This window comes from Boleophthalmus pectinirostris, unplaced genomic scaffold (genome assembly GCF_026225935.1).
Source record: "Boleophthalmus pectinirostris isolate CB_2022bp ecotype Guang Dong unplaced genomic scaffold, ASM2622593v1 HiC_scaffold_12, whole genome shotgun sequence".
NCBI classification, from domain to species: Eukaryota; Metazoa; Chordata; class Actinopteri; order Gobiiformes; family Gobiidae; genus Boleophthalmus; species Boleophthalmus pectinirostris.
This window is the reverse complement of record NW_026571018.1, coordinates 17,870,312-17,892,580: the sequence shown is the minus strand read 5'-3', so window position 1 is coordinate 17,892,580 and position 22,269 is coordinate 17,870,312. Positions and strand designations below refer to the sequence as shown.

Genomic DNA, 22,269 nt, shown 5'->3' with positions numbered 1-22,269 from the left:
CATTCAAAAAGATAAACAGATATTCTAACCAATGAAAATACGGTAAATTACAAATGGGCGGATCTGCTGAGTGACGAGCATTACATTGAGCCAATCACCGATCAGATTGAAGGTTGACAGTTCCGGGAGAAGGATTTCCGAGTGAACTGTAGCAAAGAGCTGTACTTTGTTTACGTCCCCCTGGTTAGCTGACAGCTGCTGAGACTCTCAGGCCAGTGTACAGCTTGACTGTCTTTCACACCTCAGGCTTTGGTGACTTTACGCGCAGAACCAAGGAGCTGGCATGGCATGTTTAGTTGAATGAGGAGGCGACGCTAGATGCCGACAGGAGGATGAACTCCATCAGTGGCCGGGTCCTCTCCATCCCCGCCGCCTCTGTCACCAACTCTGGAGCATCCTCTTCTCGAGCCTTACATGTGGAACTTACATCTCAACAGGTACACACGCTCATCCCTGTCAATGTCTACGTATTGCACTTTGAAATGCACCCTTTTGAGTTTGTGTATATTGCAAACTGCTGCTTTGAGGAAACACGGCCCTGTCAAACAAGCTAGTAGATTAGCATAGCCAATGCTAAGTGAGAGTAAGCCCTCTCTTATAAAACAAGTCTGATTTTTAGCAAATCAACTGTAAACCAGTTGACCATATATTTGCTTCTTGCACGTTACTGAATAGCATTGTAGGTTTCTATTGCACTTGTCTTTTCAAATGTATTAGACGAAGCTAACACTAGGTAGTATGTTTTGCTAATGGCTAACTTTAGTAAGTGCACAGGTGACGGCAGGAGTTGTGTTCATGTCTGGATCATGTAGCCAGTTTTTACATTACTTTTATCGTCAGATGTAAAAACAGCCCATGTTCATTAACTGACAAGTGTGAAACTGAGTGTATGACAAAAGCAGCTCCACAGCTCCCTCACACAGGCCTGAAGCAGCACCTGTCGCACTTACACTTAAACCTGCACATAGTGCATACAACATGCTCATTATTACAGGCACGTAAATCCTACCCTAACATTAGAACTGCACCATGCAACTGTTCTGTGGAATGTTCCACCATGTGGCATTATACTTCTATCTTCCATCTTGCATTTATTTAATTGCATCTTTTTATCGCTAAAGATAATCCTTGAAAAACAGGCATTCTTACTTTGAGTGGGATCACCTCTCCACGCATCTGACTTGTAACTTATGTCTGTCTCCATAGAAATGGATATGTTTAATGTAATACTGTGGAATATTCCAGGCACAGACATGGAAACAAGCAGGTAGTGGGCCGTCTACCAGAAACATTACATATTGAATCTTTAAGATGTGTAGCCTGTGCTCTTACTGATTTGCAGCTAAACCTTCCAGTGTGTCAACCTGCATATAGCAGACACATACAAGTTCTCATTTCCAGTATATGGACTGGCCTCAGGTGAAAACTCAGATTGTCTAGAATTCCCTCCCTAAGCTGCAGACGCTGCACTAGCACCGATTCATGATACAGGTGCCGCAGAGGATTCAGATCAGAGAGTCCTTTAGGTTTCACAATTGAAAATGGCAACTCAAATTTAAGACTGATGTGAGGCCCAATCTGCTTTCTGATTGGATAATCATCTTGAGAACCAAAACACTATTTTATTTATTTATTTATTTTTTGTAGCTATGAATAAATCAACATTACAGTTGTTATCAGTAAAATTATATATGATTATATCTGGTGACACAGGCAGTGTTAATACAATTTTAAACATAATTTTGACATTCATAGTCTTGCTTTGTTTTGTGAATTATATCTTATAATTCTATAGTTATAGTCCTTTGTGTTAGAACAGGTATGCATATAATTCATGTTTTATAAGTCATTTACCTTTGGCCTTGGTATAAAGAGTGCCGTATTAGCTGAAGTCAGAATTTCTGCGGTGAAGTAAATTATGAGTTGCTGCTTTGTTCAGTGACACATTTTTATCCCGGTTCCATGTGGTCTACATCACATTGTTTCACAAAGAGTAAGTAGAAAAAAGTTTCAAAATACTCAATAAATTAAAACCACATTTGTACTTCATATTTTCATAAACAAGTGCTGCAAAGACAGAGTGACAGTAAAAATTTGTCAATGTTCAATGCAATCTTATTAAAGATATAAAAAGCACATAAAAGCCAAACCATAAAATATTTCTTAATCTTAAGATTCAGGTGCAGTTCTTTTCTGAACTGACATTATATTAGTCCGTTGTATCTCTCCAGCCATGCTTTTACATTCATCACATACCAGCCATAGTGAGTAAACTTGTGACCTGCTAATCATTTTGTTACACTTTCAAGCCACAGGAAAAAACTCACACGGAAAGAGCTTTGATCTAGTCTCTTCCCTATCTATCTATCTGTTTATTTATTTGGCATAAGATCCAGCTCATGTTTTACTGTAGAGTAAAAAGACCCATTTGGAACAATCTGTGTTTTTGTTTCCACCGTTCTTAAGCTTATAGGGAATCCCATGACTCAGATTTAGTCTCAGTATGGCTGCAGACTGTGCCGAGGGCTGGATCTGTTTCAGTTAAAGAGAGCGGTTGTGCCAAGGGTGCTACAGATCATGGGCCTGGCTCTGCACAATGTCTCCATCAGTGTGTCCATGTCTAATAAGCAGTGGTTTCAATTAGTGTAGTCACAATTCTCAAATTTCAAACTTCGTTTTGGTACTTAAGAAATAGACTTGATACTGATGCCACAGTGATAGTAAAACACTTTTACTTTACAACATTAAGTAATAGTACTTTCTTTTATATTACCATGTCTTATAAATGTGTAATCCCTCAGTCATCCAGTTAGGTTCCATAGTGGTCCATGGTCCAATGAATTAGACTTTTTTTGTCTAGTTATTAATAAATGATTTATGAATTAATATGTGTATTATTTTTATTTAGTCATTGGATTTATATAACACTTTTCAAGATATCCAAAGCACCTTACAGTGCAGTATTCATTCATTCCAAACTTAGTGGTGGTAAACTACTATTGTAGCCACAGCTGCCCTGGGGCAGATAGACTGAAGCGAGACTGCCAGTTTACGCCATCAGGCCTTATGACTAGCACCAACAAGTATATTTTTACTCATAGAAGTATAATTTCTTCAAAAAGTGACTGAGAACTTCTAGTCATCAAGTCCACAATGCAATATGGACTTTTTCTGTTGTGATGCAACATATTCTTTCTATATGTGATCAATGTGGTTCCAGATTGAAATTATTCGTTGCCTTTGCTAAATTGTCTGTTCTCCATTGATCATGAGTCACTTTGTTTATGTTAAATATAAATATATTTGTTTTCTCTCCGCTAGTAAAAGAATTTTTCATGTGACTGTCATGACAGAGCACCCCTCTCAAATTAACTGCTCGTTTATCTCTTGCCTGAAGACACTATTATCTGAGCTGCTGACGTGTTGCAATTCCACTTCCTGTTCTCACATTGCGTGCATTTTTTAACGGACATGGGCTACATCTGAAATAGGACAAACAATACTACATTCCTTCTCTTTTTCCTTGACCTTTGACCTCCGTTGTGATGTCAACAAAAAGGACCAAGAAGGTGTAAAGACAGAGCAGTGAGGATACTAATTGTAATTTTTTGATAAGCATTACATTTGCGATTAGATTTGCTGTTTTTATGCTTTTAAAAGATTCTGTTCAAAGTCGACATTTTAAATGCATCCAGAAAATATGAACTGACAAACTAATACAAGAATCACATTTCAGAACAAATGAAGTCTACAGGGTTAGCAGTTGTTTTGCAGAATAATTGGATATTTTCTTTGTGGTGAAAAGTATGGTGCTTAAAAAATGCAGCTAATGTGATTATTGAGCCCATTCAAATTCTGATTTTGATTCAGTTGTGATTAATCTTAACTTTGTTGCTATAGAGACGACTTCGACATCTGCGGAGCATTGCAGCTCGAAACATTGTCCATAGGAATGGTTCTCCACTGCTGGACACGTACTTCACCCTTCACCTCTGTGCTGGAGAGCGCATATCCAGAGGTTTGAAAATCATCAAACGCAATATGGATGTCACACAAGGCATTTTATGCTTTTCTAATCCCATTACCTGCTTTTTTTCTCTTTCAGATTTTTATAAGAGTGAGGTCATTCGGGACTCACTGGCGAGTATTTTTGTCAATGAACCTTTTTCTATAAATTATATTAATAATTTTAGTCATCCATTTCATGTTAATCCTCTTATATTCAACATGTGTTGTTATAGTAGTATACGTAGTATAGTCTGCACCGTAAACAGGTTTCCACATAGAGTAAAGTGTGATGTACATGGAGCAATGCAGTAGACAGTTAGACAGTTTGGTTCACTCTGAATGTTGTGCTGACATGCATTATAGTTTCCTGTTTTTTTTTTCCTTGTTAACCATGTTAAAAATGTATTCATTGTTCTCTTATGTAATATCCACTAGTGTTCCTTAGTTTAGTATAAAATTGTCATCTCTTTGAATGGTATGATCTAATTCTGTGTTGTACGTGTTTACTTGTTTATCAGAACCCCACTTGGAGAAGTTTAGATTTTGGGATGTTACCGGACCTACTGGACACCTCTGTGTCTTGTTTTGTGGTTCGGATTTGGGGAGGCCAAGCAGAGCACTACCAGCTGCTCATTGAATGGAAAGTAAACCTAGATGGTCTCAGATATACAGGACAGCAGGTACTGCAAATACAAACATCTGAATATTATGTACTATGTGTTTTATAATGATGTTTTTCTTGCAATTTTTCAATGAACATTTTTGTCTCCATAGATTCGGTCTCGTTATCCAAATGAAATCATATTTGGGCTGAATGATGGCTACTATGCAGCTGACTTTGAGTATAAGGTACAGACTTTATCATTCTTATTCTATATATTTGTAAGCTTTAAACAATGCATCAAACAAACTGCTCTGTGGCATTTTCAGGACTCCTCAGAAAAGAAGAAGAAGAACAGCCTACTTCAGGTGGAGCAAACGTCCGTCAGAAACTCCTACAGTGTCTTCTCTTTGCTCAGGTATTTTAACTCTTCCATATGATCCAAGGCAACCTGACACCTTACCTCTGCTAATGTGCTTTTCTACCTGTAAATTATGATTAAGGCCAGCTATCACATCACGCAGAGTTTAAAGCTGTTTCAGTGAAAATGAACCTACAATTTACAATGAAATGTTCCGCTACAATGTTTTGGTTCACCACTAGATGGTGCCGCAGGAATTGCAAATGACAGTAATAACGTTCTTATGGCAATACTGACCAGAAAAGGAAAATTAACATGCAAGTTAATACAAACTGCTTTGAAAATATAAATATATATTGAGTTTATTAGTAGGTGAAATGGCATGTGTTTTCTCATTATATGACTTTCTCATTATAAGAAAAAGAGGAAAAAAGATAATTGGCTTTTATGTGTATGCCTGCACTTATGGATAATTTTTTAATCATCATCTCGAATGTCGGTGATAATTCCTGGCACGATAAAATGCTCAGAGTAGATAAAAAACATACTGAAAACTGCTGCTTGTGAAAATGAAATGAGCCTGTCAGTTATTTGTAATACACCTGTTGTCCACATGAAGGAGACAAAGCTTCACAAAACACAAAAAGGGAATTCCTTGAGATGAAAAAAAAAACTTTGCAGGTTTGGAATATGTTGACAAACAGGCTTGTTCTACACATAATATTTAAATTTAGAATGTAAATACTACTTTCAAACCCACAGGGCTTCCCTCAAGGAAACCCTCTGTAAAACAGTCTAATTACGCAGTGAATAAGTGTGTACTTTAAAGGGCCAAAATAGAACCAGAATAGGGCTGTGATCCTCTCATTAGAAGTATTATGAGGGTTTCCACTGCATTTTCCTTTATTTTGACAAAATAACATGCAACATAAGCTAAGAATAGATTTGTGAGCCTTATAAACATACAGAGTTCCATGTTTATGGTTCATCTTTTGTCTTGATGTTGGTCTTAACGGACCACGTGCACAGCTCTGTCCTCCTGCTCCTTTCATTCTGCTCAAAGGTAATATATGGGTGGTGTAGAGCTTTGCACTCTTTTCTCAATGTAACTATTTGTGGTACTAAAAATGTAATTTAGTTTACAGTTAAGTTGTAATGTGATCAGATAAAGAGACCTTGTTGTTTTAAATGTGTTATATAAATAAAATGACTTGTTTTAGGGCCTTTCCTCAGGTGATTATGTTTATGTAGGAAACTATAACAAAAAAAAGTACAATAACTCGATCAAGCTTTACTATGCATCTATTTGTATATCCCAGTGTTGCTTTGACACCTCTTCTCACAACTGTCTCAAATCCTCAAACTCCTGAACCCAAATATCATTTTGACCCAGTGATGAGAGCCACATGCTGGACTTGTTTTCTGGCTGGCGGGGTCTGCATGTACAGAGGGTACAATATGTGTCAACAGAAGCAGAGTGGGCTCTGGGTGGGATTTCTTCTGGCCTCTGGGGTTTATCTGCCCAGAACACCTCCTGCTCTGGTGTTTTCACCTGCTGGTTCATAGACTGCTGGATGTGTGTTTTCTGGAGCTTGTGCAACAGTGATTTAATGCCAAAGCTTTTGTTCAATCTGAGGATTAGTTCGGATGTGCATGCTTTTGTTTGCATTTCACGCCTCTCATGTGGATTGGAAGTATTAACTGTACTTTTAACCCAAAGCCTGTCAAAGTAAACTGTCATCCGGGCCTCTTTTTGTTGGATGCATTAAACCACACTCTGTTGAGTACTAGTGCCTGTTGTATTTGCAGCCCGACTATAGCTGTCTTGTAGACCTTTTTTTCCCCTCTCGCCATCTTTTTGGGAAAGGCAAAAATATCTTTTCAGACTATGATAAACTTAAAAGAAAAACATTCATTGTCTAAATATGGATCTTTTATTTTTCTGTTGCTTTGCTGTAAAGCGATGTAATCCAGTGTAAAATGTGACACTACACCTAGATTACATTAGTTGTTTTCAGACACTTGTAAATGAAAGTGTTAATTGTGTGTGGTTTATTGTGCACTTGTGAACATAGTGCTAAACTGGGTGCTGTTATTTCACAGTGACTGGGTCTGTGCAGATGTATGGCCTTGGCTTTCCAAAAGCATACTTGTGCGTGCTGTCTTGTCTTCTTTGGCCCTCATACCTTTATATTATCTCTGTAATCCAGATGGCTCACATGCATGCACTGTGTTATTCAACAGGGATTGTGGTTGGTGAACCACAACATTTCATATTTATTTTCTTATATATTAGCAAGATGTTCGGAATAATTCTTTCTTGGAATATGTCTTTTCTTAGATGTCCTTTTAATAATCTACACAGCTTTTCCCTCATTTTGCAGCATTTACTGGGACCAGTGCATGCTGTTCTGTTCAGATTTGTATCAATGTAAATGCTTGACTTGTTTGTCTTAGTCACAACTTCCTGAATCAAACAGATCTCAGGTCCTGTGACAATGAGGGTCTCTGCAGGAGGAGCCAGGTTCAGACCCGAGTCCGCTTTGGTGAGCAGGAGTTTAGCCAAAAGGGTAGACATGCGTGAAGAGAAGAGGAGATAAATATGTTCACCTGGGGAAAGGCCCTATCAGATTCTGCTTTCACATAGACCTAAACAGTTGAAGCTGTCAAAACACAAATACCCTGATCTCAGATAAGAGTGAAGTTTCATCATGAGGAAATGTCATGATTCTGTTTGAATTATATTACAAAATGTGCCCTTGTGAGCATTAAGCCACGCTATAATGTTGTTTCCCCTTCAAAAAACAGCTTGTTTCATTCATATGTTTGAGTAACCTTTTTGTATTAGTCTGTCTACATCTCCAAATTTCAAAATTTTAAGTTTAAGAAACACAGTGGAGCACTTCCTGTATTACCTCATGACATCACAGTGTTTTCTTTCTCAGCATAAATATGCAGGGTTTCTGTGTTAAACATGTGTGAATAAAACAAAACACAACTAGGTATGTTTGTGATGAGGAAACAACATTATACCATAGATCAGAAAATGGCTTTGTATGGGCCCTTTAAATCTATCTAACTGGTCCTTAGCTCTCTCAAACTCAAAGCACGTAGTTGATATCCACATGTATTAAAGTTTGGGTGTTTGCACGACTTTAGAACAGCTTCTTTCAGGCATCTCATTTTGTACCAATGTGCACAACTCTTCAAAATAAAAAGTCGGATACCCCAGCTTTAATATTTCCCATAGACCTTGTTCAGGTCAAGCCAGATAAGCTGAGAATGCTATGTGAAGGTCTGTGAACTAAACAGACACTAAGATTTGTCAAGTTATCCCACTGAGCAAGTAAAAAAGACCCTGTTTAACCAAAGCCGCTGAAGGCTCAATTTATTTAGAACTTAATACAGGTGCATTCCAAAGGTAGAGCCCTTCTCATCACCTCTTTGACCCAGACTCCACCCCCTGTTTTGGTTTTCATGGAAAACAAAGGCAGAATCTATTAGCTTAATATTAATTATTGGTAAGGACGAAAAGAGTTCAGGACTGGAGGTGAGCTATATCGAAAAAACTATAATAATGCAATTGTTGTTTTGGAGATATGCACAATTAAATTATATAGGTTATGTAGATAATTATGTATATAATTACTTGACCTAAAAAGAGAAATATCTAGTGTAATGTCCTAAACAAGGGTGTAAAGTGATATTTCTGCCCTGTATGATTAATTTCATATTTTCCCATAGATTTGGTGAAGATTGTAATTTAATCTTTTCAGTATAAATGCCACTTACTGTCTATATTTAATCTTTAACCAGTCATTGTGTTTTAGTCATAGTTTTTTTTTTTTTTTTTTTTAAGATTTATGATAATACAATGAACAACAAGCCTAATTTTGTTATGCCAATATAGTCCAGGTTGTTTTTAGACTATTGAGAGAATTGTAGACTATGAAGGGCCCACCAGTCTCCTGCATTAATGGAAAACACTGATTGACGTTTTGTTTTGTCCAATACTTGAACCTCAACCAAGACATTTACTATAATTTGTCAATATTGTCCACCCCTATTCAAGACTACAAAATGAAATATTTGCCATTGTTTAGCCAATTTTCCCTGTGAAGTTTTGATGATTGATGTTTTTCCGTTGTTCTGTTTTTAGGCTTCACACAGCACAGAGAGCCATTAAGCAGACCCAAGTGACGGTGCAGAAGATCGGGAGGGAGATAGAAGAGAAGTTAAGGACAACAGCATCTTGCACAGAGCGGGTAAGCGATAAAAATGAACTAAAACAGCCTTGATAAGTTCTGTTCTCAAGAAAGTAATTCTGTAACAGCATCATTTTCTGTTGCTATTATGATCCCAAGGAGAAATGCATTTGAAATTGTGCAGTATCACAGTAGCAAAGTGTAAACTGAATAATCTTCTCCAATTTGAACTTAATTTACAAAATGCATGTTAAAATAGGAACTTAAATTGGGGTGATTATTTAAATTTCACAAAGCAAAGTCACAAAAATATGCCAACGGTTTTCTGGAGAAATCTGAATAAAATTGGGTAAAGAGTAATAATTACTTTGTCAGCTATATCAGTTCAATATATGAAAGCTTAAACATATATATATATTTAGGGACTCAATATCTATTGTGTGTGCCTTTCCTTTGTTAAAGTGGGGAGATTTTGGCTATTTTTGTTATAATACAATAACATTTTAGCTGTAGAGGGTTGAAAAACTACTCCTATGGCTAATTATTGGTTAATTCTTCCATTTATTTGTTGCAGCTCAGGTTTTTTGAATGATACTGCCTATTTAAAAAGGATTTACTGGGATTATCTTGCATTACTTTTATTGTGTCAGCGGCATAAAGTCGCCTCAATAGTATCAGTTATCGTAGTATATCTTTGTAGTAATATATCACGTTTTAAAATGTGTTATCGTGACAGGCCTAGATCCAGGTTAGACATGGAGTTTATTGTCATCGCCCACATGAAATCCTCCCTCTGCTGTAATGAAAGAGGAGGCAGTGTCATGGTGTTCTCTGGGCCCTCCCAGGTCGTCTTTGGTCAAAGAATGTGCTTCTTCACACAACACATACCCAGGCTTTGTATGTCAATCTTCAGACACATGTTTCTCTCCGTTTTGTTGTTCAGCTCCTTCTCTTTTGATCAGGATGTTTTCAGTGCACGTCCTGTAACTCTGCTGAAGACTTGTGCATACTTTAAAAAACATTCTTCTGCATAGGGCTGGGTATTATGATGAAAAAAAAAAAAAAATAGAATTGTGATTGCATTCCTGTGAAGACTGGTCAATTCCGTAAATGCTGATGAGTGATGAGGCGACTTTGACCAATTGCAATAAAGTGTTCATTTTTTCGAAGAAGTAGATACTTGTAGGCCTGTCACAATAATAACTATCGAAACTTATCTTTCAGTACATGAAAGATGGAACATACATTTATTGGGATCAGTATTTATTGTGTGTATTGTTTTTTTGCACTAATGAGAATTCTTTCTTTGGTTCCTTTTGACTATGAGAAGATCTGAGCCGTAGAAAGTTGAATAAATAGCTTCCATGGCTCATTACAGATGCAAACTAAGTATTTAAGTGTTCAATTTAGCTATTTATCTATTGCAGCTCAGGTTTTTAACAATATTTAGATTTAGAATATTTTTTGTGGTTTAAATCTGCTCTTGGGGTATTGTGTCACTGTCATAAATTAGTTTAAATATTATTGTTTATAGTCTATATTTACTTCAACAATATATCACACTTCAGAATGTTTCATTGTAACAGGTAGTTGCCTATTAGTACAATATACATGTACTGAATTCACATGAATTGTGCTAAAATTGCAATCATACTGCATATAGTTTCTTTTTTCTTTTTTTTTTTGGCTTATCGCCCACTCCTACTTCTCCACAAAGAATTCATTAGAAAAAGCTGCCTTGGATATTTCCCTTTCAGTAAAACATTCTTCAGATTTTTCAAAGTTCCCATCAGCAAATAAATGTCATTAGCCTAGTCCTCTACCTTTCTGTAAGGCCCAGCAGCTCGGACCCTTGAAGACATGGCAGCATTGTGTTACTATTGTAAGGCTTTCTGTGCCTCTGGAGGAGCCTGGAGTCTCTCTGTGTTGGTGGATCAAAGGAGGACACTGAGAGGCCAGCAGACCAGGCTCACGGCTCTTTCACCTTCTCACCCACTCCATGGCCTTCATCTACCCGCCCCCCAGACTGCTGCTTATTTACTCAGCTGACCCACTGCGTTTGATGTCCCCTCACAGTCAGACGGACCCTCTGTACACTTTCACTCTTCTGACCCACTCGTCAACTGGGCCACAGGCTTCAGTCGGAGTGTAGGAGGCTGCAGGTTCGTGCCAAAGCATAAGGGTGTGATACAGGGAGAGATGAGGCTCTATCAGCCCTTTCCCTCATACAGATTACACTCACGCTCTCAGCTGCAAAGCTCTGGCATGTCCTCAACAAGAAACATAGCTCTGTACTTCTCCTTTCACACTTTACAGTTCAAACTTCAGATTTTACTGAAATGGTATGGTGTCTGATGTTTTTGTGAGTTTTATTGTTGAAAATCTATTCTCTTATTTTTTACCCATCTTTATTCACCAGGAGCAACTTCAGGGCAGAGCCAGAAGACCTTGGTCAGAGATCTTAGTCAGAAGTAATCAGATGAACAATCAGCTTTCTGTACATGCTCTTTTTATTGTCTGGAGAAGCTGCCAGTGGACACCATCCCTGCTCGGAATAATTCAGAATTTACAAACAATCTTTACGTAAACTTCATTTTGCATTATTTAGCTGTCTGTTTGTAAATAACTATTTAGAAAAACCCTCGTCAGTTAAATTGAAGGAGCTCAACACAGAAGCAGGCAACCTGCCATTCCCATGACATGGACTCATTACTTTACCTTATCAGCAGTTCCAGTGATCTTGGGGCTCAGTAAATGTTTTGAATAGCTCATATGTTCTCCATCTTTCTTGATGTATTTATTGACAGTGGATTGAGGATTACAGGCAGTGAGTGCTTACATTGTAGATATGTATGAAATTGTGATGTGGGATCAGCCTGTAAAGTAGCTTGTTTTATAGAAGGCTCATAGAGATGTGTCTTTATGAACAGTAATAAACACCACATACATGTTTGTGCACAGAAAAAGGAGCGAGAATGTATGCAGCTGCGTATCGCTGTTCTGCGGAGTGAACTGGAGCGGCAGACCAAGGCTCTGGGCCGAGAGACTGACCTGAGGCAGAAGGAAAGAGCTCAGCTTCAGAAAAAAGGTAAATGCATAGAATGTTGTTATGTTATTGACCTTTATACTACTAAAAATGCTAAAGAGTCTGAAGCATACAGTATCCTCAGCTGCTGTTTGGAGTGGAGGTTTGGTGCCTCTGGAGCTTCACTACATCACATCTGGTGCCAAAAACAGAATAACTTGCTGTGAGCAAATTTCTTATTCTTTTTTTTTCTTCTTCAATTCATCAAAAACAGACAAACCACAAAAACCCTGCCACACCCCACCCCCTCTCTCAACACTCAACACGCACCCAAACATACGCACATACATGCACATACACACACGCACACACGCACACACGCACACACACAAAACTACACAAAAACCACTGGGCAAACTAACATTATCTGTCACTCAAGTCCAAACCTTTCAAAATGTTCAAAAAAGTGTCCATATCTGTTTAAAGTTTTGTGAACAACTTCTTACTTTTTGTTAGCTACCTGGTTAAGTTGGTTAAGGTAAGGGATTTGTCAAGGGTATTGTATAAAAAGTGTTGAATTTGACTTAACTCTCAACAATACATGGCCGTATACATTCTGAGCATGTACCTAAACAGATTAAAAACTGCAAAAATTGGGGTCACTGCAGAGGTTTCTTTGTGCTTTAACCCTAAAACAGGACTGTTAATCCTCCCTCTCTTTACATGTCACCGCTCTGTCTGCAGCTAAAAGTGCTCCATACTCTCCCTCTTCATTCAGGGCTATCCAGACAGGACAGGTGCTTATTAAGAGGGTACAAAGGTTCACGGGGGACACGGTGGGAGGAGAGAAATTAAAATGCTTTTAGCTAAACAGGACTGTGTTTCTAGCCTGAGAACCACTGCTTGTATTAATTACATTCAGTTAAATTAGTGTATGTTACCACTGCTAGTTACTGTGGTCATTCCAAACAGAAGCAAGAACAAGTGAAAACTAAATTTTGCTACATATTGCTGAGGTAAACATAGACGATAAAGGTTAACACTGAATTATCCCCCAAATGTTTTCTAAACGTAAAATATTGTTTAAAAAAAACACAAACTGCTATAAATAACAGAATTAAACAGTTAAAGGTGCACTGTTTAACTTTTTGATTGGGGGTCCATCACCTGATTCTCTGTATCATTGCTCTGCCTGGAATGTTCCACAGTATGACATTAAACAGCTTTACCTTACATTTCTTCAATTACAGGTGGTTTTGTTGCTCAAAAACAGGCATTCTGACTGAGTGTGGTTGCCTCTCTACAGATTTTACCTGTAACTTGGTCTGGTTTGGTCTTTACATGAAGATAGAAAGTTTTAATACCATAGTGTGAGACATTCTCACAGCAATCTCACATCTCCTCACATCACAACCTCATCATCTCCTTGGAGAAAAGCTTTTGACCGACCCGCCACCAGAAAAGTTACACAATGCACCTTTAAGTAGATAGTTGGTATTTATAATGAGTTATAGAAGTTAATAATTCAACATTTTATTGCTTAAATCTCCTTGTAAATCACAAAAATAACCAAACTTCTTCCACTAGTACAAAGAAAAAATAGCCATGATAAATATTGACCCCCAAAAAGTACTGCTCATCTATCATGTATTGAATGATAAATCAATATAGTAATGGTGCTACTGGTGCCTCTATGGAATGATTCTTTCTCTGTTCAGAAAATGGCTTACCAGAATATTAGCATTGCTCCTACTTTTTAGTGCTTTTTTTCACACATTCCTGCATGTATTGAATGCAGGTTTCTGTCTGCTTGTCAGTGACAGTTTAATAGTACGTGTAAGTACGTTGCTATGCTGCATATCCTCAAAAGATGTCCCATATGTACTGTAAATTTTCGCTCCTCGTCACGCTCTGTGTATGTGTACCTGGCCCTGTGGTCCTCTCTGCACAGTCTCTTGGCCCAATAGTGAAGAAATGTCGTCAGCTCGAGCAGGTGTGTGTTGGTGAGTTTGCAGGTGAGGTGCGGAGATCTACATTTTCATCAGTCTTTATTAGTGTGTCTCTTTGGACATGTTCATGCCTGACTTTATGTTACACAAAGATGTTGTGTCTCTGATATAGACAGAAGTTGAATAGTAAAAACAAAAGCTGTATATGGCCACTGTTAGGTGTGGGACAATACACAATAATAGCATTTTATATAATCGTGATAATCCCCAACAAATATAATCATAATTTTATCACCAGAATGTACTGAAAAAAGCTACTTGTCCATTGATGTTTTCTTCTAGATCATTGTTGTTTTCACTCATAACAAAGTACAATTCTATAACAGTTGTTTAAATATGGAACTCATTCATAATTAGGGCAGTCAAAAGATTAAGAAAATTGAGAGATTAATTAATTATGATCTGTAATTAATTAATCTAATTAATCTCTTTTGTAATCTCACCTAAAAATTGCTGAGAAAAGCTCTCAACTTGAGGTATTTTCATTTAAATTTATTATTACATTATTGTGGCAGATCAAAAGACTGATATATAACAAAAAAGTGATAAAGTCATTTATAGTTTAACAAACTTTAACAGATGCAGTCATTGACATTCTGCTGTGTTCTTTTGTCAAACTCTAAATAATTAGCAAGTTCAAATAAAATAAAACACCAGATCAGAGCCCTGCACCCATGGAACCCAATGCAAAACAGTGCAGGGCAGGACACATTCTCAAAGCTCACTGGTGGAACGAGACTCGACGATGCGGGAGCGGGTGGGTGGGATGATAAAATACAGTCCCGCAAACTAAATGTGAGTGTAAAGTAAAATATACAAATGATTAATGTATGTCTATCATACATCATTTGTGCTGGATATTTTATTTTGGCATCAATAAAAACATTTTAAGCAGCCTAAATTTGTGGATGTGGTCTAACCTTGCACACATTTTAGACAATTCCTTTCTGCTTCTCCATGTTTGATAGAGGTTAAGAAAGCGAACGTCCCCATTAGGGATGGGCATTCGATGAAATTTTATTAATCTATCATCGGGAGAATTAACGATCGATTTTTGATTAATTAATGTTTTTATAGTTATAATAAGTATCATGATTATTATTACTATTACTTACTCTGCATAAATAAAGTCAACTTTACGACATATAAACCATAACCACTCCTAGAGCCACATCAGCCCTTTTGACATTATAGTGTTTTTAATGCAGCTTTGCTCAAGTCTCACTGAAACGAAACTTAAAACCACATGGCTAATTTGCATAAACTAAGCAGAGAAAAGAAAAAAAAAAACAGCTCTTGTGCGTTGATGTAGTTCAGCTTCTGTAGGACTAAAGGACATGACTCAGTGGAATATATGTGTTCTTTATGTGACAGAGGGATGTTGATGCTGAAGGTGAGTCTGTTCTGTGTGTGTGTCGCGATGTTTTCAGAGATCATAATGAAAATTACAATTCTTTGCGGGAGTGATGTGTTGTTGTCCCAACAACACATAAAAACATATTTTATAATAAGGTAAACTGCATACAGAAACAGTAAAGTTAGAGATTAAAAATAAGATTAATGCGATTAAAAAACATAACGCGCTAAATATCACTGTAATTAATTAATAGCAATTAATGCAATAATTTGACACCCCTGTTGATAATATTAAAAGATATAATCGTTAATTGCAATTATTTTAACCATGATAATCGTGACACCCAATTTGAATATTGTACCACGCACATTCACTGTTCACATAAAAGGAACCCAGCGGAAGAACTTTTTAAACTGTTCTTTCAAACTGAGGCTTGGTAGATCTTTCCCAAAAGAACTCCAGGATGAATGAGCTTGTCTTTTGGGGGGTCACAGCGTTGTCACAATTTCCTCCTTTCCTAATTTCCCCCCTTTCACTTCAAGCAGACACATAAATCAGAGCTGTGAGCGGCGTTTATTGTGTTTAGTAACGGTAGTTATTCTCACGCTCTGTAACACAGCCAACTCTCCTCTCCAATAAATGTCAGTGCATAAAAGCGTAGAGACTGAAGCGTTCAGAGAGCAGGTTTCATACTGAAGCCATCATCATTAGCACTGTTTTACAATCAGCTGCACGCCTCACATCCTTTAGCAGATCTGACTTGGGCCAAAGGGGGGAATGGGCAACCTTCTAATCACTGCCTCAATTCTAGTCGACGTATTTTGATGAACAAAATTGTGATCTGGACTATACAGACTCTACAATGACCACAAAGACCTTGTTGTAACAAAAACATTAGCGTTATTAAATCAAAATGTCAAAGAATAATCAATTTCAGTTTTTTTCAGTAATGCACATCTGTAAATATTCTCTCTTTAGAAACTTTCAGTCTTTATATTTCAGCATTTAAGTATAAATTTACAAATAATCGTTTTGACTAGTTAAGTACTAAAATAATCAGCAGCCCTACTCTTGTATGTCTTGTATGTCTTCAGTTAACTTTGTGAAATAAAACTAGATATAATCCAATCCACTTTATTTGTGTATAAACAGACAATATTAATAAAGAAACACAAAAAAGAATAGTGCTCAAATGCTTACGCTCACTAGCTCTAAACTAATAAAATCAGTAAATTCAAAAAGTAGGCAATAAAATAGCAATAAATAAATAGCGATGTTGCCTGTGTAACATTAGAGTACAAAACACTCAGCCTATCATGATTATTACTACCGTTATGTCAATTATTATACATGATTATACATGAAAGCTGAAACAATATATTTTGGGGCTCAATATTTATCGTGGGTAGTTTCTACTTTTTAGATGTAATAATGTAAGATCTGAGCTGTAGAAGATAGAATAAATAGCCATCTATGACTAATTATTGGTCAGTTCTGCAATTTATTTGTTGCAGTTCATGTGTTTTAATGATGCTGTATATTTAAAAATAGTTTACATAGATAATCCTGCTTTATTATTGTTGTGTCAGGGGCATACATTTGATTCACTATTATCATTTATCATCTATATTTTCTTCACCTATATATTGTACTTCAAATTTTTTACTATGGTGACAGGCCTACAAAACACAATAAAGCCTTGACCCACAGCTGCTCCAACACTGCACGTAATGTAGCGTACCATGAGGGTTTGTCTGTCCATCCAAAGATACAGACTGGAACGGGTTAGCAGGATGAAAGCATGAAGAGATGGATTGGTAAAACAGATAGAACGGACCTGGGCACTACATGAAAGCGAGTGTGTAGCCCAGGCCCACACTGTTAGTGTTAAAATATGTTTGCATGTCATCACTTCTGATTGAAGGATGACCTGGCTGATCTGCACCTCACACTATCTTCTCTAGACCTAATCTGATGGAGATAACCGGGTGCACCTCTATTTTGCAGTCTGCTTTCTCCTTTATTTACGTTGATGTTCTGTGCCCAAAGAAGGAAAGTCACTTAAAATGAGTAGATTAGGACAAGATTTATGGCTATGTTTTGGTACAAAAAATAATAAAAACATCAGATAAAGTTTTATTACCATTTACAGTAAGCAAAATTCGCAAACTAGAATGTGCTTCAGGGCTATGGTCCAACCTAAAACAAGTACGAATATTAAATTTAAAAAGTTAAATATAAAAAATTAACATCAAACAAAGGCCAGGCATTAACTATAAATAAATGAAGGTAAAGTAAAATAAACATTAGTATAAGTATTAGGGGTGTCATCTTTCAATTGTCGTAGTTAATTAATCGGTCGATGGTGCCTATTAATCAATTTATTATTTTATTTAGATTATAAAGAATTATGTGCACAACTGCAGATTGGATTAATTGAAGATCTGGGAGTGAATCCTGTGTTTTAATCTGCCTTTTTCCATAAATACACTTTAAATGTATAATTTGTTCCATAATTGAGCAGATCCAGTGGCTGTGGCCCTTGTGACCACTGCAGAGGAGCTCTCACCATCACTAGTGTTTATATTCACATTCTGAGCACGTGTGAGGCCCGGCACACACAGCTCTGAGGTTTGTGTGTCTTTAGCCGTACATTTTTTTTCTTTGAGGCCTCTTCAAACAAACGCTCTTCTACCTGATTGTCAATCTCCGTGTTTTGCTGGCAGAGCTGTCAAACAAACAATCATTATTAAATTATGAAAATGACGCAATTACTGTCAAAACAAAATAAATTAATTTTAAGTTGTTGTATTGGGAGAAAGACTGCATACTTTATAGAACTGTAGTTATTTTTTTTAAGTATTCAATGATAAATTCCATCACTATGTTACACATTAAAATTAGATTTTGAAGAAAATGGAATAAGATAGTTATTATACCTGTTATGTCATTCAAGAGTACACCTGACTCTAGGGCTGAATCAAGTTATCACAACTAATCAATACTGAAATAATCCCCAACTAATTTAAAAATCAAATAACTGTTACTTGGTCTCTAAAATGTACCATGAGAGAATAGGTTTTATGATGTAGATAAAGCAGCAATTACTATAAAATGACACTGAAAATGTGTACATTTAGTATTTTTTATTTTCTGTCTGTTTATACACATTATATTATCTTCACAAGCCTTTTGCAAATTACACAACTAATTAGGGTTGTTACAATACTAAAATTTCAAACATGATTTTGCGTTTTTATACCTGGCTCCAGAATGGTCCATGGGCCTACATATACTTGTATATGCCTGCAAGTATATATACTTGTTTACTTGTAACAAGTCTTATACTTGTTCTGATACAGCTCAAGGTCATTCTAAAGCTATTCAAGAAAAGTTAATTTCTGTCCTGCGAATGGGACTTTTTTAGTTTTGATACTTGCTCAAATGAGCATTTAGTTTTGATACTAATTTCAGTATCTATCAGATTTCAGATACTTGCCAACTCTGTATCTAATTGATTCATTGAAAGAATAATCACGTTAATTGATTACCAAAATAAGCGTTAGTTGCAGTCCTACTTCACTCTCTACCATTTTACTCTTGTTTTCTTGTGAGTTCAGATTGTGATTCAGCTACTTCCTTATGCTGTATCATCAGTGTTTCTGTATCTTATATTATTTCATTACCTTCCCTGTATTTATCTAGTCTGGTGAATCCTGTAATCTGCACACATGTGTTGTTGGGTTTCATGTGGTCTCAAACGGATGTAATTCATAGTCTCATCAAACACGTGTCTGGATGGTGGATTGCAGGCAGCAAAATATCAACTCTCCTCACTGTTCATATATAGCAGCACCAAATGCCTTTAAAGGTCTTATATTACACAAAATAGACTTGTGAGCTTTAAATCATGTTATAATGTTGTTATCTCCTGAAAACATACCTGGAGTTATGTTTTATTTTTATCCACCCTTGTTTCAGCAAGACTGCATTATTAGTCTGTCTATATCTCCAAAGCTCAAAATGCTCTGTTCCACCTTATGATGTCAAGAGGCAGTAGTTTTCATGTTAACAGTGTATGTAAGTGTATGTAAGGTGTATGGAGTTTAAAAACACAGTGGAGCACTTCCTTCATTACCACATGACATCACAAGGTGGATGTGTTTTCTGTTTGAGAAAAGAACACAGCCTAAATATATAGAGTTTGTGTGTTAAACGTGTGAATGAAACAAAACTCAATTCTATGTATGTTTGTGATGAGGAAACTACATTATAACAAAGATCAGAAAATGGCATCATATGTGCCCTTTAATGTACGTTTCTTTGTTTTTGTTTCAGAGGAAAGCTTTTCGACTCAACACGGCAGTCTAAAACTCGAGAAAGAATCGCTCACCAGGCTACAGAAGGAATGCACCGCCAAAAGGTATGTAGCAACCTGTAATTTGGTGATGATTTATGTATGCATACACAACACTTGCTTCTAATGTGCCCTCAAGTCATCAAATCGGCACCAAGTGAATTTAAAGAATCTCTAAAACAACACATAATATTTGTGCGTTGATTCCTGGAGCTTGTTTATTGTCCCTGTTGTTAACTGCTATTTTCCAGGTAGACAATCTCTAAGCCAAATAGCAATGAGCTTGGCCTGAGGGGTGAGACTTGTTTTGCTGAGCTTTACCTGGCCATAGCAAAGGCTGAACTCAGAGCTCCAGAAATTAACTGGACGTGAACAGGAAATTACTAGTGACACTTATACATACATTTACACGTAGAGGGCTAGGCTATATATTAAAAGAAAATCAATTTTTCATTTGGATATTAAATTATTAAAACCGTATAAAAATAGCTTTGAGTGATCATTTACAATAAGAAATTACTGAATGGCTGAATTCACTTGCATACTTACAATTGTCATTTTACATCTCAAAATACAATTTAAAGGGCCCATATTTTATATTTTCAGATCTATGTTCTAATGTTCTTTCTTCATCAAAAGCATCCCTGGTGTTTTTTTTTTCTTTTTTAATTCACACATGTAACACACAAATCCTCTATATTTAGGTTGAGTTTTTAACTAAAACAAAAAACACTCCGTTCCACCTTGTGATGTCATGCAGTAATACAGGAAGAGCTCCACTATGTTTCTAAGCTTGATACATCTTCATTAGAATCATTTGGGTCATTTCATCCCCTGGAATGGCCAATCTCTACTAAACAAAATGTAAAAGGTCGCTGTTAACTTGAAAACTACTGCTTTGTAACATCACAAAATGGAGCATCACAAAGTATTTTGAGCTTTGGAGACATATGGAGACTAATAATAAAGGTTACTCAAACATGTGTGAATTAAACAAAACACAACTCCAAGTATGTTTTTGAAGAGGTAACATTACAACAAGGCTAATAACTCACAAGAGTCAATTATACGTAATATAGAACCTAATACATTTAATACATTTGCGTGTATTAGATTAATGTAATGTATTACATTGTGTGTATTCTAATATTGTGTATTGTGTCTCTAGAGAACAGTTTCTGAAGTCGAACGCACAGCTCACCTTCAGATGCCGTCAGCTTCTGTCTGAGCTCTCCTACATTTATCCTATTGACGTGGTGAGTAGTAGAACAGTGTGTTTGCATTGATATTCAGTTGGATTGACCACGGTTCTCAAAATTCTCAAAAACTTGAATCCACAGACAAATCAGACAGACTACGTCATCTGTGGAGTGAAGCTACCTAACTCCGAGGACTTTCAAGGTAAACAATAAATTATAGTAAACCAAAACAAGCACCAAGGTAGTCCTGACCAAGCCTAGCTCAAGACCTGGAATTCAGTCCCCCGATGCTCTCTCTGACAGGTTGCCCCAGCAGCCCTGAAGATCAGTCAAATGCAACAAATAACTAATACATTTTCTGTATGGGGACAATAAAGACGACCTGCGCGCCCAAGTTTATTAATAGTAGAATAATGAAAATACATGAACTCTTTATTAGTGTGGACTACAATATTACGATATTAGTATCTGTTACTCAAGAGAGACGTTAATCTGAATTTTATTTGAACACAATCTGACCAGAAAGAGCTGATTTGGTTAGAACTACAACAGGTGACATGATTTATGTATTTAAACACTTCTTTCACACATAAAATTACACTCACAAGATAGTTAGCATTAGTTAGTCTTACTCTTACGCACCTTTTTGTTGAAAATCAAACGCCTAAAACATGAATGTCTGTTTTGATCATCTTAAAACGTTTTTGTCTGTGTTTGCTAATGTGTGCATTGTGTGACCATGGTAACTCCTGAACATTCTGCCAATAGAGATACACGTGGAGCAGTATCAATTCTTGTCACCTCGACTAATCATGATTGTCGATTCATCTTGACATCCCTGTTGTGATACAGCTGTGCTATGATGAATTGCATAAGAAAAGTGATAGATGGACAGATATTTGATCAAAATGCAGTGTGCGCTGCTCTTTCAATTTGATACCGCTCAATCATTCTTCGTCTTTTCACATTCAACATTCTTTCTCATACTTCAAACATACAGCTCCTATAACACGCTGCTCCCCACTGCTGCCACACCTGCTAATGTCCTTTAAGAGCCAATAGAACAGTTTGTAGTGTTTTTCACAGATCGCTTCAATCTCGTATCTAGGGCTGTAGTTCACTAAAGAAATTGTTTAGATGACTACAC

The 22,269-nt window shown here is 36.7% G+C and overlaps 1 protein-coding gene across 4 annotated transcripts in view; it reads left to right on the top strand.

Moving 5' to 3' along the window:
- Positions 1–128: 128 nt before the first annotated feature.
- uvrag (UV radiation resistance associated gene) overlaps positions 129–22,269 on the top strand; it is a 73,414-nt gene continuing 51,273 nt past the window's right edge. For 2 of the 4 annotated variants that reach the window (XM_055148380.1, XM_055148383.1), the window contains exons 1-11: positions 129–437; positions 3,901–4,018; positions 4,106–4,140; positions 4,527–4,688; positions 4,783–4,857; positions 4,939–5,027; positions 9,130–9,235; positions 12,137–12,263; positions 19,905–19,989; positions 21,092–21,179; positions 21,264–21,324. In XM_055148380.1, coding sequence (XP_055004355.1) covers positions 333–437; positions 3,901–4,018; positions 4,106–4,140; positions 4,527–4,688; positions 4,783–4,857; positions 4,939–5,027; positions 9,130–9,235; positions 12,137–12,263; positions 19,905–19,989; positions 21,092–21,179; positions 21,264–21,324 — 1,051 coding nt within the window. In that variant the 5' untranslated portion in view covers positions 129–332. Of the gene's footprint in view, positions 438–3,443; positions 3,601–3,900; positions 4,019–4,105; positions 4,141–4,526; positions 4,689–4,782; positions 4,858–4,938; positions 5,028–9,129; positions 9,236–12,136; positions 12,264–19,904; positions 19,990–21,091; positions 21,180–21,263; positions 21,325–22,269 lie in introns of those variants that run through there. The other 2 variants (XM_055148381.1, XM_055148382.1) reach the window with 2 other exon arrangements.